An 18,151-nucleotide genomic window follows, 5' to 3' on the forward strand; every position below is an offset into this window, starting at 1 on the left:
TAAGGGGAAAAAAAAAAAGCGTTTCTTCTCTCGTGTAATGCAACTATAACATGATATTCTTGTGCAAAGTAGACACATCTTAACAGTAATCATAATCTAAGCTCATACTTAGGAAATAAACATGGTAGTACTAAACTTGTAGTCTATAATTTAAAATTTTCATTAGGGGTGAGCGGTGGGGACCCTCCGCCTATCCGTCCGGAGGCCCTACCCATCCCATGCAGGTTGCAGGGCATTTGCCTGCATGGTAAGGCCATGCAGGGGCAAGGCCTAGGCTGGGCCCAAGAGTATATGTGTGTGGGCACCATGTGGCATGCCCTTCCTCTCTTGGCCAAAACTTGCCTCTTTACCTCATGATCATTGCTTTTTCTTTGGAAAACCAGAAGACTCTTCATCATGCATGACAAGTGGCGTGCTCTTGCCCAAATTTCGAACCCTAAAAGTCATTTTGCATCCTTCTTTCGTGTCTATGTTCAATTAACCTTCAGGGCATGTATGTCTTTTTACAAAAATCCTAAACCAAAACCTAGGGTTAGGCGTTTTCATGCTTGCCATGTGGCAAGTGGCGTTTGTGTGTGTTTGTGCCCATAGCCAACCCTCTCTCTTCCTCTCTTCTTACAAAGATTCTTCCAGAACCTTGGGGAGTGCATGTGCCCCCTTCCCCATGCAACACTTCCTCTTCCTCATCATTTCTTTCTTCTAGAAAATCCCCAACCTTAGTGCATGCATGACACATAGCAAAGTGATGGCTAGTTTCCCTTCGATAGGTTAAGCCCTTAGCTGAATCCCTAAGGTCTCTTGGAGACACATTCTTGAGGCCCTTGGTATCCCTCATACGCCTCTTCCCCTTCTTCCACTTTCACATCTAGGCTCATTGTATCTTAGAGGTGAACTTGCATGTAAGCCAAGTGACATGTGGGTGGTTGAATGGGGCATGTGCCCTATGTGTGCTGAACCCTTCATTCTCTTTCCTTTCTTTGACTTCTTTTTAGAAGCCTTCATGCATAATTGTCAAGTGGCAACTTTGTGCTAACGAGTCCCCTTTCCCAGATCTCAAATGATGAGATTTCTAGGAAAAGCACAAAATAACCTTCCTGCTCCCGAGTAGGCGCCACCATGCCCTAAACCCTTGTTAGGGTTTTGCCTAATTTCCTTTTTGCCTCTTAATGGCCGATTACCACTTAATCCATTTGGGCCTCTATTGGGCTTGGATGTCTATGATGTGCGGTCCGAGTGTTTCCTTCATGGTTCTAACATCTTGGCTTGTGAAAACATTAGGCCAACTCTAACTAAGCTAAAATTACATAAAAAATAAATAAACGAGGATTTTGGCAAAACTCCAGGTTGTCACAATAACAAACAACAAATATTCTTTTTGCAGAATAACTGTAAAGTGGTCAATATTACAACAAACAACAGCAACACAAATGGATGTGGAGAGAGAAAATGATAATTTTTAATTAATTGCCTAAAGCTATAGTTGCACAAAGATACCCAAGTATTGTAGATAAAAGCCATATTCCATGTGGGATGCAAAAGAAGTGGCTAAATGCAACAAATGCCCACTCCAATGCTAGTGCTCAGTTCACCTTAAGGGTCAAGTTATCTACCTAACAGTTAATATGTTCAACCGTGCTAGTGCCTGATACAACCATCATATGGTTCCAATCATTTCATCATTATTTTTCTTTCTTTCTAAATATAAATTTCAGTTCATACGGTGGTTTCCAAGCTTTGAGAGAACCAGCTTAAAGGTATATTTTTTCGAGAAGATGAAAAATCTGACAGAGATGCCAGACATCAATGATTAATATGATACGACAGCTTCACCAAATCCTGCAATTTGAATCTTAAAGAACTCAATATTTCTACATGAAACTGTGGACATCACAGTGAGATACATATATACAAGGACACACAAAACACAGCAAAATCCATAAAAATTAAATTAAATTAAAAAAAGAAAAAGAAAAAACCATGTAAGTACTACTACCGTAACAACCATATCTGTTTTCCCTATTTTGGTGAACGACTTCAAGTTTACAAGTAATTCAAAATACCTATCTACCAGTTTCACCACTCTTTCGAGAGGCTGATGTTCGTCAAACCAGAAGACATCCAAATTCACCTCAATTATCAGTTACTGTTGCCAAACTACTTCTGAAAAATCACAAGCATACACTAGTGTTACAATCCCTTTAATATTCACAAAGTTTCCACTGGCTTTAACTACTTAATACAGTCTTTCATAGCTCATGGAGAGGCACCTGTTCCTGCACAATTATATTATCAATATCAAGTACAAAAACCCAATTAGACAAAAAAAAAAAATTATTTCTCCATATATTTTGTGCGTATTTTACAGTTTCCAAAATACAGCCTCATTTTGGTGGTGTCCAAGTAGGCAAGGAAGAAAAAGCATGGCAATAAAAGCACAAACAGTGATCATAAAGTAGGCATAACATTACCAATATCCAGGTGTTTCAATTTAACCGAGGGGACCCTAACTCAGAGCCACAAACAGATGCATAAGACATCGTGTCTTCTTTCGATAGCGCAACAAAATTCAGTGGTGCGGTAGACAACCTTCTCATTTCCTTAAAATATCCATTTTGCCGCCCTGAGTAGGATCTGGGGGTGAGAAGCTCTGGAGTTCCACTGCCAACAGAGTTACGACGAGGTGTTGGAGTCATGGATCCATTTCCATTTGCACGATACCCATTTGGCTTTCTAAAGCTGTTACTTTTTCTCGGACTAGGTTTAGACCCATAAATGGATTCCTTCTCAGTGAGAAGCAGATCTTGGAGCTTCTTCTGGTCCTAAAACATAAAATCAAAATGTCTAATCTACTGCAAAAAGCTGAGAAACACACAATGCAGGAACATTTTTTTTTTTTTTTTTTTTATCGGTCACACAATGCAGGAACATTTGAAAATAGTATTCCAATCAAAAGGAATAGAACAAGCCATCTCAATGTTGCAAGAAAAGGCCCTATCATGTTAGTAAACTACACAACCAAAAGTTCAAAAAGTACCACAGAATTTCAGAAAGATGCATATATAATAATGCAAGTTGTATTACTCTGTGTCTCTTCTTCTCCTCTTCTTTCTGCTGCCTGGTGAGTTTGTATTCCTCCAGTATCGACACCAATCGTACCTGAAAAATAAAGTTTATTTTTAAGCTTAGAGAGAAAGTAATGCCACAGAGAAAGCACATCCAAAAAAGGATATTGAATAAGGAACTCACCCCGTCATAAAGAAAAAACATATTTTTTTCATCTTCCCAGGCTAGAGTTTTATGTATCAGATTCTCAACCATAGCTGGAAAAGGTACCAGGTTAGTTCCAAAGGATACTACAGCACCAGATAAGGGTATGATCCATAATGGAAGCAATACCTGGAATTTTGTTTACGGCAACTCGAGCTCGTTCTGCACGTTTAAGATTAATGTGAGCACCCCTCCCTGCATTGTAACGGTTCTCATCCTGTAATTCAGCAAAATGCTCGAGGTCAGATTCCAGCTTCCATGACCCTCCAGCAATAGCTCTTGTATAACACATCAGAGCCCATTTGGATGAAACATGAACTCACAAGCTATGTTAAAAAACAAAAGAAAAAAGACGACAACAATGATGAGGAAGAAAGAATTCATCAAAAACCATGTGCAGGTCCTCGCCAAATTAGTGCAAGGCCGTAACACATTTCCCGCTTACTTGATTATAGTCCTCGAGCCAATTTTCCTCTTCACAGGCAGAAAGCCATCGATCGATCCTATCCATTATTTCTTTCCGACTCAAAGCTTCCTGTTTTGTTCTGGCAATCTGTGCTTCAATATTTGCCAGAAGTTCAGAAGGATCCACAAGACCTGTACATAGTAAGGTCCATATAGTATCATTGTATGCCAAGTAAATGATGAAATTAACACCCCAGGAATGTGTGAAGCATTATGGCAGGAGGCAAGATATCTTACCAGAATCTATCAGTGCACTCGATTTCTCAGCAGCCGTACTTGTATCCGGTTCTATATGTGTCATTCTACAAATTTCCTCCAACTCTAATCTCTTTTTCATAACAAGTTCCTTCATTCTGCTTGCTTTCAGTTTAGTGAGCCTCTGCACTTCCGCTGATGCCTTTAATATAGTCAAGAAAAATTTGAGGATCTATATCAGGAACAAGCAAATTAAACAAAGGAAAGAAATCGAGAGTGATCTTGGACCTGTTCAATTATCTCTGTTGAGAGAACACCAGGTTCTGTAATTTCTGTCTCCAATGATCCAAGAATGGAAGTAATCCTTGAAAAGCTATTCTTCTCTTCCTTTGGTGAGTCCATCAAGTTCCAAAGTTCAAGCAGTGATGCAACAATATCTTTCAGCTGCATTTCAAAACAAGATTTTCAATATAAACAGCCAAGACAAAATTGAAGAACAATGATGGGATTATCTGCATACCTTCAATATTCGAGCTTTCCTTTCTATTTTCAACTTGGCAATGGCCTGTTCTAGCCCTTCCAATGTGCTATTGCTGACATTAGTGGACTGTTCAATGCTTGTCCCATGCAAGCTTGGATGCACATCACTCACAGTCTGCCCAAAATCCAAGCCAAGCACACCGCAGAGAGAATGCACTTCATTCACATTTTCCAAAACTTTATGGAGGCGGTCAGACTGCAAAAGGTGGTAAGAGAATGCACATAACTTATCAAAACATGACTAGGAGGGAAAACTTTATTCAAATCAGACAAAAAATCAAACATGCAGAAATCTTCTATACAGGCAATTGTAAGTTCTTTTTCATTAGTTTGAACATTTCTCTAATAAAAAATGGCCCTCTTAATGAGTCTACAACACACTAGGGGTGGGCAGCGGGGCCCCGCTACCCCACCCCACATGAAGAAGGCCTAGAGGGGCCGGGGGGCGGGATGACCCCAGCAGGGCCCCTCCCTGCCCCCCGCCCCCACTCCGCTCCACATATATAAATTTTTTTTTTTATATTTATATATATATTGATATATATAATTTATTAAAGACTTGAAATTTTATTCAAGTCATTAGATTGACTTAGCCTCCTAGGCCAACCTTTATATAGGAGGCCAAGGCAATACAATAGTCATCCTTAAGGAATGTGAGACTTACAAAAGTTGGCCTAGAAGGCCAAGACAATCCAAAATCTAACTCTAATGAGTTTAAGTTCTTTTTGTATTTATATATTTTAATTTATAATTTGAATTATATTATAATTTGGACCTAAAAAACTATTTTGACCAAAAAAGACAATCCAAAATCTAACTCTGATGAGTTAAAGTTCCTTTTGTATCTATAAATTTTAATTTATAACTTGAATTATATTATAATTTGGGTCTAAAAAACTATTTTGACCAAAAAAATTTTTTTTAGACCCAATGTATTGGCCTAGGCGGGGGGCAAGGCGGATGGGGTTTTTACCCCTGCCCCCAGCCCCGCACCATGCGGGTAGCAGCCCTACAACACACAAGAATACTACGATTTTAATCCAAAATCAGGAAGCAGATAATTAAAACTTCACACTGATTTTGAAAAAACAATTAAGGTCCATTTCACATCATTATATAGGTACCTTCTCCTTTTGAAGAGTGTGAAGATGTGTTTGATATTCAGTGAGCTTTCTTTGTGAAAAGTCCTGCTCATCCAGCTCTAATGTCCTGATCATGCCATTGTTGAAATGATTGTATCCAGAAATCTCACCACTGATCTTTTCAATTTGTGCCTTTGTATCTGCAAATTGCTTCATTCGTTCTTCTTTCTTCATTTTCAGTTCCTCTACCAGCGGTGTGACAGATGCAAGTTTTTCTTTCAACGATGCCGACCTCTCTGCCTGAATCTGTTAACTCACAACAAGATTCAGATAAGCATGTTAATAATCTCAATGCCTATTCTCAACAGTTCAATTTTGTATGAAACTCAAACAATATACATTAAGAAAATGGATGGAGCTCCTACAGAGTAGTGCTTCTCATGTGACATGTTTAAAGACAACTAGTCGCTTTTCTGCTAATTAACTTCAGTAATGAACTGTTAATAACTAGCACTTTGCTACACTAATACTCCATGGGATATATCTAGCCAAAGAATCATGGCATGCAAGGAATGGCTTTTTTGTGCTAGAGTTTAGGCCAATGTTTAGTGGGGCCCCTGTGATGAATACATTCCCAAGCCACCTTCATGTTCATTGTTTAATTAATTTTAATATTGTTTTTGATAAGTTAATTAATTTTAATATTTAGTTATATAATGTTCCATTTTTGTGCCTATGTGTGTGCAAACAAGGGATTATGCGCACACCATGATTCCTACAAAATTGATTTTCCATGTTGAGTTATGCTACATACAGTCACTTTTGTGTACTCCTTGCGCACATCACTAATGTGATTGGCCAAAATAGTTATATTATAATAAAAAAAAGTGACGCAGCCAATCATATTAGTGGAATGCGCAAAGAATACGCAAAAGTGACTGAACATAAAATTTTTGTTTTAGTAGGCTTTAATTTACTTTATTGAGGTTAAATAAAAAAGTTTGAGATTGGACCCTAGAGGATTTTAGGGCTTAAGTTAGTGGGTTAGAAGTTAGTTTGAGATGGGTTAGCATTAGGGTTGTGACCCATGTCCAAGTTTTAAACTAGGAACCAAGGCACTTGTGATGGACCCAAACTCATGTACATGACCCAAGACCCATGACCTGTTTGAAAACCCAAGATCCGACTACACTATATATAGACCGCCCTGTAGAAGCTCCATGCACGTAACAACATTGCTGCCTCTAGGGCTGCTATCGACCCACCTTGCTGCCAAGCCTCACGTTGCAACCGTCTCCTCTAGCACCAAGCCCAGCCTGAAGCACTGCCCATCACCACTAGGTGAGACCACCTTGCATCGCACATTACGCACTATCCCAGACGAAAAAAAACAGCCCCGTTTACACTTAGGTGACCCAACCACCATAGCTTTGACTTGAACTGCCCCCCCTCCTCCACAACACTGCCCAATATAGCCCTAAACGACCTAGCACCACCGTGATCAATGCCAAACAGTGAGGAGCAACGGTTCCATGAAACCAAAACCATAAACCAAAATCCTCATCCCATGCGGTTGCACCACATTCCAGTAAGCCCCCTGCCTCCTCCACCACCTTCCTCCACCTAGTACCACTCCCTCTCCCTTTCTCTTCCAATGGCTTAGCATTTGATGCATTTCACTTGATGTAATGTGTGATGATCTAGCTATTGTGCCAACTGAAACAAGGGAGGATAAGTCCGGGTCCTATGCTCAACCCCCCTTACATGTGTTCATGTGTGAGTTCAGGATGGAACTGTATTCGTGCATGTGCTTGATCAGGTTGGGTGCAAACGGATCATGTTTGTGAGTGGTTCACTGGTCCAAGAGTATGGTGTAGTTATATATATGATCCAAATACTAGGGTGCCTTGGGTGGAAGAATTGGAAGATGCATAAAATGTGAGTTCATGTCCCACGTGTAGGTTCAATTCGGTTTAGTCACAAGTCTGTGTCCATGAGTGTGGTTTGGGTTTTGAGGATTTGTGAGCCTCGCATGAGTTGGTTGTGTGTTTAAGGAGTTAAGTGTGATTTAATTGAGATGTATAATTGAGGTTTGACTCACTTGAGGTGTTTCGGGTGATAGGGTTGAAAATGATGGGGAGTTGAGTTTTAGAGTGCGTTTAGTTACCAAACTCACCTCAACTCATCTCAACTCATCATTACAACTTTTTCAAATCCCAACACAAAATATAATAAACAATTCAACTTTTTCAAATTTCAAAATAATAATAATATTAAAAAATAATATTCTAACAATATTTTATCATCACAACTCAACTCACTTCAACATCCAAACACACCCTTAGAGTTCATTATTTTATGTGGATGATTCTAGGTAAAGTAAGAATGATTTGTGATATATTTGGAGGTCGTGTGGTGATTTTATGGATGAATAAAGGAAGAGTACAATTCGTAAGGAAATTAGGTCTAAAGTCATATGGGTAATTAGGGTTGAGTTAAGATAATTTTTAGAAGTCATGGGTAGCCTTTTCAAACATTTTTTTTTTATAAGTAAAATAAGTATTATTAATCCAAGAATGGGCAATAACTGCCAATTACAAAGTAAATATGTCCTATCTACGTAGGTACATTAGAAACTAAGAAATCATGAAGGTCTACATAGGCACATTAGCCACAACAACAGTCCAAGTACAAAACGTTCTGAAAAAGAATACTATTAGCTCCTCCATAGATCTCTCTGTCTTCAAACGTCCTCTCATTTTTCTCCTGCCATAAGCACCACATAATACAGATAGGGATCATCTTCCAAATCACTTTGATCTGATACACACCTCGAATAGAGGTCCAACAGGCCAACATATCCACTACGGCTTCCGGCATAACCCATACTAGTTCAAACTTTTTAAACACCTCATTCCAGAAAGTCCTAGCTACATCACAATGTACAAGTAAATGGTTCGCCGACTCACCTCCTCTTTTACACATACAACACCAGTCTGCAATGATTATCCTCCTCTTTCTCAAATTATATGTAGTAAGAATCTTGCCTAGTGACGTTGTCCACACAAAGAAAGAAGTTTTAGGAGGAGCCTTGTGTCGCCAGATCCTTCTCCAGGGAAACTGTATCTCCGGCACTTGTGTAAGGACCTTATAAAAGGACCTAACAGTGAATACCCCTCTCCCTGTAGGAATCCACCACAGGCCATCTTCATGCTGGATACTTGGACAACACGAATACAAGAATTTTTAAACATAGTTGCATGTTTCATATTTATATATTTTATTTAATGTGAGGAAATGCTTATTCAACTGTATGAATTATTATAGGTTCCATTGATGCTTTGTGACACATGCATTTGAGCTTATTTTGCACAAGGATCAAGGTAAGTGACTTGATCATACTTTTCAATTCATTTTATGTAAACTAAAAATGTCATTTTCATAATTGTATAGATATGCACATGTTTACAAGTATATATATATATATATATATATATACAAACCGTTCTTGGCAGCCCCTATTACATGAACCCTTGTTATTAATGGAATGCATGTGATTTGAGGAACGTGTGACTGTTGAATGACTGATATGCATATAGTACGACTATATACTTTAAATGAATGAAAGGTAAGGTAAGGAAAGGCTATATGAAAAGAAAATAAATGAAAGGAATGATTGCATGTGACTGCCGAGGAAATAAATGAACTAGCTATGACAGTGAAGACGGTACAATGAGGGGGTGAATTGCAACACCAGAATACATCACAAGCGGTGCACCTAGTGATGCCCATTCTTGAGGAGGGCTAGGTTCTTACCCTCTAGCCCTCAGGTAGAGCCAAGACCGCAAAGGTTGCTAACCCTAACAGCATACAGGGGTTAATAGTGTGTAACAACCATTAAGGATATGAGGTCAAGGAATGCATTTTTCCTTGAGGTTAATTGTGTGTATTGTATTATGATGATGATAATGATTGAGACTATTTTATGCTTGGCTGAAAACCTAGATTGTTATTATGTTTACTATATGATGTAGTTCTTACTGAACATTCCACTCATTTCTGTTTTTACGTGTACCCAACCCAGGTGATCATAAATATGAGGATGCTGCAAGACAGGATACGGTTTAGGGGGACGAGACCAAGATTTGAAGGATAACTGAGTTATCTATCTGTTTATTTTAGTACTGAGTTATTGTAGCATATGAACTTCGTTGGGTTTGTTCTCTTTTAATAAAGTACTTTGATTTTGTAACTATTATGATGGAACCTTTCATACCTGACCCTAATTTGAAACAATTTTAAGGTTAGTAGCATTCAGTTCCTCTAGTTTTAATAACCCTAGAGGGACAGTGTGTTACACTAAACTCCAGATTATGAGAAATAAAAATGGCCATAGCGGCAACACCTATTCCTTTCTTTTTAGCTGCCAAATTTAGCTTCTTACTTTGAGTAGATTGGACCTTTACCCCCTTTTACGCCTCGAGGAATAGCGCAGACCGTTACTTCACAAAGTACCCCCCACAAGATGATTGAGCAGCTACTTTTCGTTTACCCTTGAAAAAAAAAACTTCAGCTACCTTCCTTGAACACACCGTAAGCCCTTCAGTTCATTTGCTGACCCCAGCTATCTTCACTTTGTTTCACTCATCTCCCCAAAAAAAAAAAAAGTCTTGTTACACTCGCTGTGCAAATTAGGCCAGATGTTGTCCACCCCCACCCCCACAATACTTATAAGGACTCCAGAGGAATAGTTTAGGGCCCATCTTGCTAGTTCTCTCACTCATTAAATCATTTCGCTTCACCCCACTCCTTTCTCCCTTGCTCAAAGATTAACTTCTTGCTTTGTTCGCTTTGTATATGCACTATCTCAAAGATTAGCTTCACACTTCGTGTTTCGTTTTTCAAGTTATTAACTTCGTCATATTATTGAAAGATGGGCAAAGCCCTAGATGTCAAAAATTCAACATTCATAGGGTACCAACAATAGCTAATATGTAATGCCAATTTCAAGCTGCACTCCAAACATATATTTTCTGTTTTACATAGAACTGAGTAAAAATTTTATCGAAGGCACAAAAGGGGTTGAAAGCCAAGCATGGGGATATCTAAAAAACACTAATAATCATACAGAGCACAGATAATCTATCGTGCATAAACACCAATACAGTAGTTTTTTAGCAGATAAAGCATGACAGCATGTAAGCAACTATACATTAACAAAAAAATGTATATGTGGAGGTATGCTTCCTCTTGATTTTATGTTTAGAAATAAATAAAAAGTACTGATAAAAAATAAATAAATAAAAAGCATCAAAACGTTTGTAAACATATTTATGGTAACTAAAACATAAGATGAATAAAAAGCAACAGAGTTATGATGTGGATATAGCGAAACAACAACCATTTGTCTGTTTCTGATATTTGAATCGTACAATTAAAAGGTAAAGGGTTCAGAGAATGGATCAGAGCTTAAATGAGCATGTCAATGAGAAAGCAAAAAACTACAGTAGTTCATATCAGGTCAATCCCACTTTACACGCCATGCAACGACCAAATTCAATTAGAAATGTATGCTAAAAAATCTTCAAGTAGTCTCAGCCAATGTTCTCATATTCTCAATGTCAAAGCTAAAACTTCCATTAATATCTTGAAAATAGAAAGGGTGTAGTTTTTTTGCTAAATGATACTTCAACTACTCATAAAATTAAAAAATGAGTTACAAAACAATGAGAAAAGTAATGTGTACACGGGTAAATAAGGTATAACTACCCCTTATATACTCTTATAAATAGGAGAATTACAAATACAATACAAACATAGCCTTGCTCCCCACCAGAATTATACTAAAACTAGGGTATTGGGGCTTCACGAAAGTAAAAGTATACAAGTTGAAATGGAGAATATTCAAAACTTAACTAGTCTGATTCATTCATATTTCAAAAACTAAAAAAACGCCAAGGCTTTAATTGCAAAAGAGAAAAAAGTGCAACCACCAGAATGCATTGATGATGCGTGATAACTATACCGGTGAATGAAGATTTAGCTCCCCAAGAGCAGCCATGAGAGTTGCAAGCTCAGCTTCTTTGGCTGCAACAGAATGATGGAGGCGTGCCTTGGCATTGGCAGCCTCCTCAACCTTTCTCCTGTACACTTCTAAGCATTCCCTCTCCAACTCCAGCAGCATGCGGTCTTTTTCTGCTTCACTCTCACCAATGTCATTCCATATTTGCTGATCTCATAACAGTAGCCAAACCAATTAAGGAATTTTAATATGTGAACAGTGATCTCTCTCCAAAAAAGAGAGATTGAATAGATTGCAAGCAAATGAGAAACAAAAAACTCTTTTATAAAATAGCTAGAATGATAAAAACCAATCAAATCAATTGAAAACTTGATGGTAATTTTTTTTTCTCTTTTATTGGCACCGAGTGGTCCAGAAACAGTGTCCCGACTAATCGCAGGGGTGCACAGGCCCTCGGCAAGGAGTTTCCGGCAAGTGCACCTCCAGTAATTCAAGGGAAAAATCCCTCAGTCCGATGTCCCCTAGAGACTGTTTGCACCCAAGGGGAATTGAACTTTAGACCTGGAGGAGCATAACCCCAAGCCCAAGGCCTTTACCACTTGAGCCAACCCCTAAGGGTTGAAAACTTGATGGTAAATTAGGGTGAAATAAGCAATAACTTATAAAATCTACAACTGTCCCAATAATATAAAATCTCAATATAATTCAGCCAAAAGCCTCGACGCCAGCCTATTCCCCAACTGAATACAAATATCTTGTCAAACTTAAAAGAAAATAAAGAGGGAAAAGAAAACATGTTACAAAAAATAAAATAAATAATAAAGAAAGAAAAACAAATAAATTGATATGAGGAAAGAAAAAATTGATACAGAACTACTTTGTAAACCCCACGAAAGGAAAAAAAAAAATCCAATTATCTACTGTTCTTCTCTGGAACACGAAGCGTCTCGAAGCCAACAGAAACCCTTAAAACGGGATGATGAAACAACAAAAAGTTTTAAAAAGATCACTTGAAAACCCAACTAATTCGGACCACACCTCAACCCTCCGGCAAATTCCCAAAAAGAAAACCATCGCAATTACATCCCGAACACCAGAAAAGAAACGAGAAGATGTGCACAGAAGGAACGGCGAATCCATCAAAATTGACATAATTTTACAATGAAATTTGTTAAAAGAATCAAGAAACTGGAGTGAACAGAACACTCAACCTAAAGGCATTACAATACATTTTACATGAAAAACTATTTGGTCAATTTTCAATAATTACCCACCATAAAGAAAGGAGCCTCAAAATTGTAGATTAAAGATCACATTCTTAACTTTAAAGTACAGACTGAAGTCCTCTTTTCCCTACTAACACTAACAGGAGCTAAAAAGACCCTAAATTCATAACTCCACTAGACCCATTATGAGAGACAGTTCGAAAGGAAAACAATCATGCTTTCTTTTCTGACGCAGCAAAGCAAACGCAAAGTGTTCTCCTTCTTCTGACGCAGCAAGAAGAAGGAGAACCGGAAACTCACAGTTACCCTTCACCACCAGAACCCTAATTCATAACACCAGCCTTCTAAAACCACCAGAAACCAAAATATAACAAAGGAATTTCTTATTTAAAAAAAAAAAAAAAAAAAAGTGAAGACAAAACTGAAACCAGAAAAGTGGAGAAAGAGAAAGAGAGAGAGAGAGAGAGAGAGAGGAGAGAGAAAGAGCAGAGACCTGAAGCTCTTTGAGCAAAACATTGCAATTAGTGCCGTTACGCATAATGGTTGTAGGGCTCCCAATACCAATCGCCAGCATTTTTACGCCTCTCTCTCTCTCTCTCCCTGGCTAGAAATTGAAGAAAACCCAGAAAGCTCTTGGCTCTTTTGGTGGTCTTTAAAGAAACAAAACGCCGACAACAGAATGCGAGAGACCCAACCACCACAGCTTCCCAGAAAGCTTAAACCAAAAAAGTACTTAAAAGAAAACCCAAAAGAAGGAGAAAGCAGGTTGATGAAAATTTCTACACTAAGTCAAAGGCAGAGGAATAAAAATAAAAAAAAACCCAAGAGACATTTGGTGTCTCCAATTTCCATTGCTCCAAAATAACCTCAGCTTCCCTCAGATCTGAACTCTCTGTAATTTCAAAGAAGCAAAAAATAACAGTAGCAGCATTAGTCGGAACTGAAGGGAACGGAAATGAAAGAAGAGAGTAAAGCTAATGGGTTAAAGATTCAGTGGAAGAAAACAACTATCATTCGCACATAGTTTTTGTTTTTATTGATAATATCGGATATATTTGATAAAATGTAAAAGGAAGAGGTTAAGCCAAACCAGAGGAGTATAATGGTATTTCAGGGTTTGGAGGTTAGGGGCAGCTTAGAGTTACCCGGAATGCTACTGGGTCCTCTCTCTCCTGTCTCTGTATTCTTTGGTGTGGTAGGGGTAGGGAGCATTGGAGTACAAGTCAAGCAGGAACTCATTTAAGCAAGTGAATTGGGATATATTTTTATTTTTGTATTCATAAATAATTTATTCAATAAGTAAATAAAATTGATCTTGAATTTAAGATAATCGAACTCGACCAATTTATAGAACAGCAATGTTTAATTACAATCCATATTGATATATATAGTCAAAGACAAGTGGCTTGATTAGTATAACCTCTAATTTCTCAAATGAAAGTTTAAGGTTGTGTTTAAATGTTGAAGTGAGTTGACTTGAGTTGAGTTGAGATAATAAAATATTATTAAAATATTATTTTTTGATATTATTATTATTTTAAGATTTAAAAAAGTTGAATTATTTATTATATTTTATATTATATTATTGATAACCAAACGAAACCTAAAATTTGAAATCTTTTTTTTTAAATATATAAAAAAAAATCAAAATAAGAAAAGCAAGGTAAAAAGTACTATAATTTCCCACTCCGCTTCTACAGCAAAATAAACTGTTGTACAAGCAAACACACCTTTGTTGAGGAATAATTTAATATTAACTGTAGATAAGATTTTGGACATATTTATAAATAATAAGTAATCATCTCTTGTACAACCGATTTTATGAATGAGTTAGACCTATTAATTTCTTTATAGTATCAGAGTTTACTACAGGACGAATGGGGATCACACTACTTATCATGTAACAAAGATCAGAAAAAATACTGATCTGCATGTGAGGAGGTGTTGAAAAATAATTACACATTGACTGTGGATAAAATCTTGAATATATTTATAAATAATGAGTAATTTTTTTTTGTATAATTAATTTTATAAAATAAATTAGATCTATTAATTTCTTTAACCTTCAACGATGTAACATATATCTCATAGTCCTGTCATTTTGTCCTTTGAAATTATAGAAAAAAGAGTCAGAAATGTTTTTTTTCTATGCAGGATGTAAAGCACGTGATCATATTGGATAGAATGAGGGATGGATGGGGTTTAGTTACAGTGTTACACGGAACCTAAAAGCTGGTTCAGTGGCTTTTGTACGAGCCGAAGCGGACGTTCCCGAAGTCCAAAGTACACAGTAACTCTCCTTGCTGCATCTGTTTGGACATTGGAGTTTGTTTTTATTAATCTGCAACTTCCTGTTTGTCTGCTTTTGTAAAAAGGTTACTTCCTTAAACTTTTGTCATTACTAAATATTAACATTTACAAGATTAACGTTATAAGCACCACCAAGTGTGATTTGAGTAACTATCCAACCATGCAAAGTAATAATGAATTATGTTTTAGGTGATGTGACTTTTTAAGTCAACCATTCAAAATAATATTTATTTAAAAAATAATATTACATGTCTTTACAATTTTATTTATAAGATTCATTTTGTTAGTTTTCTTATAAAAATTTTAAATTTTATGATTTTCAATATATCAATAACTGACACGTAGAGAATTAAATTTTTTTAAAATTTTTTTTAAGTACGGTACGTTTGGATGATAAACTCATCTCAACTCATTATTACAATTTTTTCAAATTCTAACACAAAATATAATAAACAATTCAACTTTTTTCAATCTCAAAATAATATTCTAATAATATTTTATCATCTCAACTCAACTCACATCAATTCAACATCCAAATGTAGCCTAATATTTTTCTTATTTAAAATATGACACAACAATGATTAGGAATATTGGAGATGAGTATTTCTTAATTATATTTTAACTCAATGATATATTTATTCATCTCCAGTAAACAACATGCAAGATATCTCTAAGAAACCCTCGTGATATTATTTATGAATACATACCAAGTATGTACGTCCTAATTTTTTTTTTTTTACAACAACTTCTTTTAATGTTGTCACATTCTATATATTTAGTAAGATACATTATATATATATATATATATACACCAATTATTGGTTTATGCTCAAAAATGGTAGTTAAGTCTTTTTCTCTTTTTTAATTGATTTTGAAACCATCTAATCATGCATATCTTTTTCAATGGCTACTACTTCTTAGTAGATAAGGGTCTTGCACCTTTAGGCTTTATCCTGTATTATTTGGCCAAAAAATGCAGCTGGGCATAAGATAGTATCATCTTATTTTGTAGGAAGTTGCTATAATCAATATAATATGAGTTATTCTAATTAAATTCTATATGTTTCTAAAACATCTCTATGTGCATTGCATATATGATCACTTTGAAAGCAATTAATGCAATGTTTTCAGGATAAGCTCATCATGTATTCTTCTCACATTGTGTTCTGACTCGGCAATTCATGCATGTCAAGGTACGTATAGATGGTGCTCTGTTTAATTTATTATATCATTAATAAATTAAAGCGACAAATACACTATTTAATTTAAATTGGCCCCATTTGGTTGATAGACTAATTAAAGTGACAAATATACTTTTTAATTTAAATTGGTCCCCTTTGATTGATAGATTCAACTGAGATCAATTCAGTTCAATCTAATTTTAAGTTGAGTCTAACATCCAAATTCTCAACTCTCAAATTACTAAACTCATCTCAATTTAAAATCTCTTTATACGTGGGACCTACAATATTTTTCAATTCAACACTTCTTTACACGCATGACTCAACATTTTTCAACTTCATATAAATATATATATCTAAATTCATTTTAACATCTAAACACATTTAAACTCATCTTAGGTGGATTTCACAAAACTCACTTCATCATCTCAATTCACTACTATTCATTAAGAACTCAACTAAGCTCAACATCCAAATGTGGCCTAAGATTTGTGGGACCAATTATAAACTGTTCTAAGCTCTCCCTTCCTTCCTCTTTTTTTTTTTTGGAACTTTTGTAAATGTTAATGCATTGATCAGTTGACACCACATATAGGGTAAAAGCTTTTCACCAACAGAATAAAAGAAGAGATCAAAAGAAACTTCAATCCTTGATCCTTTGTGTCCTCAATCATTAGAAGGTATGTAACCCTAAATGTCATCATTTTTAACCCGCAATAAGATAGAAAGAAACAAGCATGGAACGCAATAACCGATGAACACGTATCAGATTAAGGCCATTTACAGAAAAACTTTCTGTATATTTCAGAAAGTTTGGTCCCCATTTACAGAAAAACACTGTATATTTCGGTCATATTCAAAGTGTTTAATCATCGTAATCATTTTCGCCCATAATGAATAGATCAATATGGTACGTGCGTCCAAATTTAGCATTTAAAACGGACAGAAATTCGAATATGTTCTGCATGCACGCATATTAAGAAGGTTTTAATCAATGGCAAAAAGTTTCATAAAGTCGATGTAGGGGCCTACAAAGGTAAGCAGCTGCGCGCAGGAGATCAATGGAGAGTGAGATTATGAAGTATACTTGGAGTTATGACGTCTGACCTTGGGTTCCTCAAAATTATCCATGAATCTCTCCTGATACTACTACGTGTAGTGTATGCTCAGCATTTGCTTTGGCTATGTCCTATATATGGTTGATTAATTGATTATACCATTGTAAATAAACAATATTGGAGAAATACTGCATGCATGCATGCAAGGGAAGGTGGGACAGATTGCCAATTAATGCGACTCAAGGTCTTCATCAAGTGGGTGGGTCGACGTTTCACCCACATCCAATATGTATGTTATATAAATATATATATATATATATATATATATATATATACTGGGATGATTGAGTTTTTTTTTAATTTTATGTATGTTATTTTACAGTTTCTAGTACTCAGCCTTTTCCATGCAAGAATAATGTCTATAGTTTTTATTAATCATTCCATGCATTAGTTTATTACATTTGCACTCATCATGTTGAGCTGAATTGTCAATTTCGAAAATATACACCACCTATTGATGATACGATAGTTCAATCATAGCCATATGGATTAATAAGGAGATGTTTTCCTTTCGTTTTTTAAATACAATGATTACATTAAAGCTATCTCTTTCTTTAGATAAAGAAGGTTTGTTTTTATTTTGCTCGTGTGAATTTAAAATAAAATAATTCTACTTATCATTTTTACATATTATATATTTTATCTATTTTTATTCTTTATTTTTATTTTTTTTATAATACAAATATGTGGTATATAGATAAGTAGAACAACTCAATTAATTTAACAAGAATAAAATAAAATAAGA

At 36.0% G+C, this 18,151-nt stretch overlaps 1 protein-coding gene across 4 annotated transcripts; it reads right to left on the bottom strand.

The window, feature by feature from the left end:
- Nucleotides 1–1,933: 1,933 nt before the first annotated feature.
- Nucleotides 1,934–13,995, bottom strand: LOC108998813 (65-kDa microtubule-associated protein 6-like). Of its 4 annotated transcripts, none has more exons than XM_018975526.2 (13): nucleotides 13,888–13,995; nucleotides 13,291–13,689; nucleotides 11,575–11,778; nucleotides 5,592–5,855; nucleotides 4,448–4,663; nucleotides 4,216–4,371; nucleotides 3,970–4,129; nucleotides 3,713–3,864; nucleotides 3,397–3,484; nucleotides 3,247–3,320; nucleotides 3,082–3,156; nucleotides 2,469–2,819; nucleotides 1,934–2,273 (listed from the first exon to the last, which is right to left on the bottom strand). In XM_018975526.2, the coding sequence occupies exons 2-12, from the start codon at nucleotides 13,369–13,371 to the stop codon at nucleotides 2,484–2,486; spliced, it is 1,806 nt and encodes a 601-aa protein (XP_018831071.1). In that variant the 5' UTR covers nucleotides 13,372–13,689; nucleotides 13,888–13,995; the 3' UTR covers nucleotides 1,934–2,273; nucleotides 2,469–2,483. The 4 variants fall into 4 exon arrangements, with proteins under 4 accessions (XP_018831071.1, XP_035542345.1, XP_018831078.1 ...); XM_035686452.1 differs by having other exon boundaries at nucleotides 13,943–13,958; XM_018975533.2 differs by having other exon boundaries at nucleotides 1,934–2,267; nucleotides 13,291–13,987.
- Between the last annotated feature and the right edge of the window lie 4,156 nt (nucleotides 13,996–18,151).

Source organism: Juglans regia, chromosome 16 (assembly GCF_001411555.2).
Source record: "Juglans regia cultivar Chandler chromosome 16, Walnut 2.0, whole genome shotgun sequence".
NCBI lineage: Eukaryota > Viridiplantae > Streptophyta > Magnoliopsida > Fagales > Juglandaceae > Juglans > Juglans regia.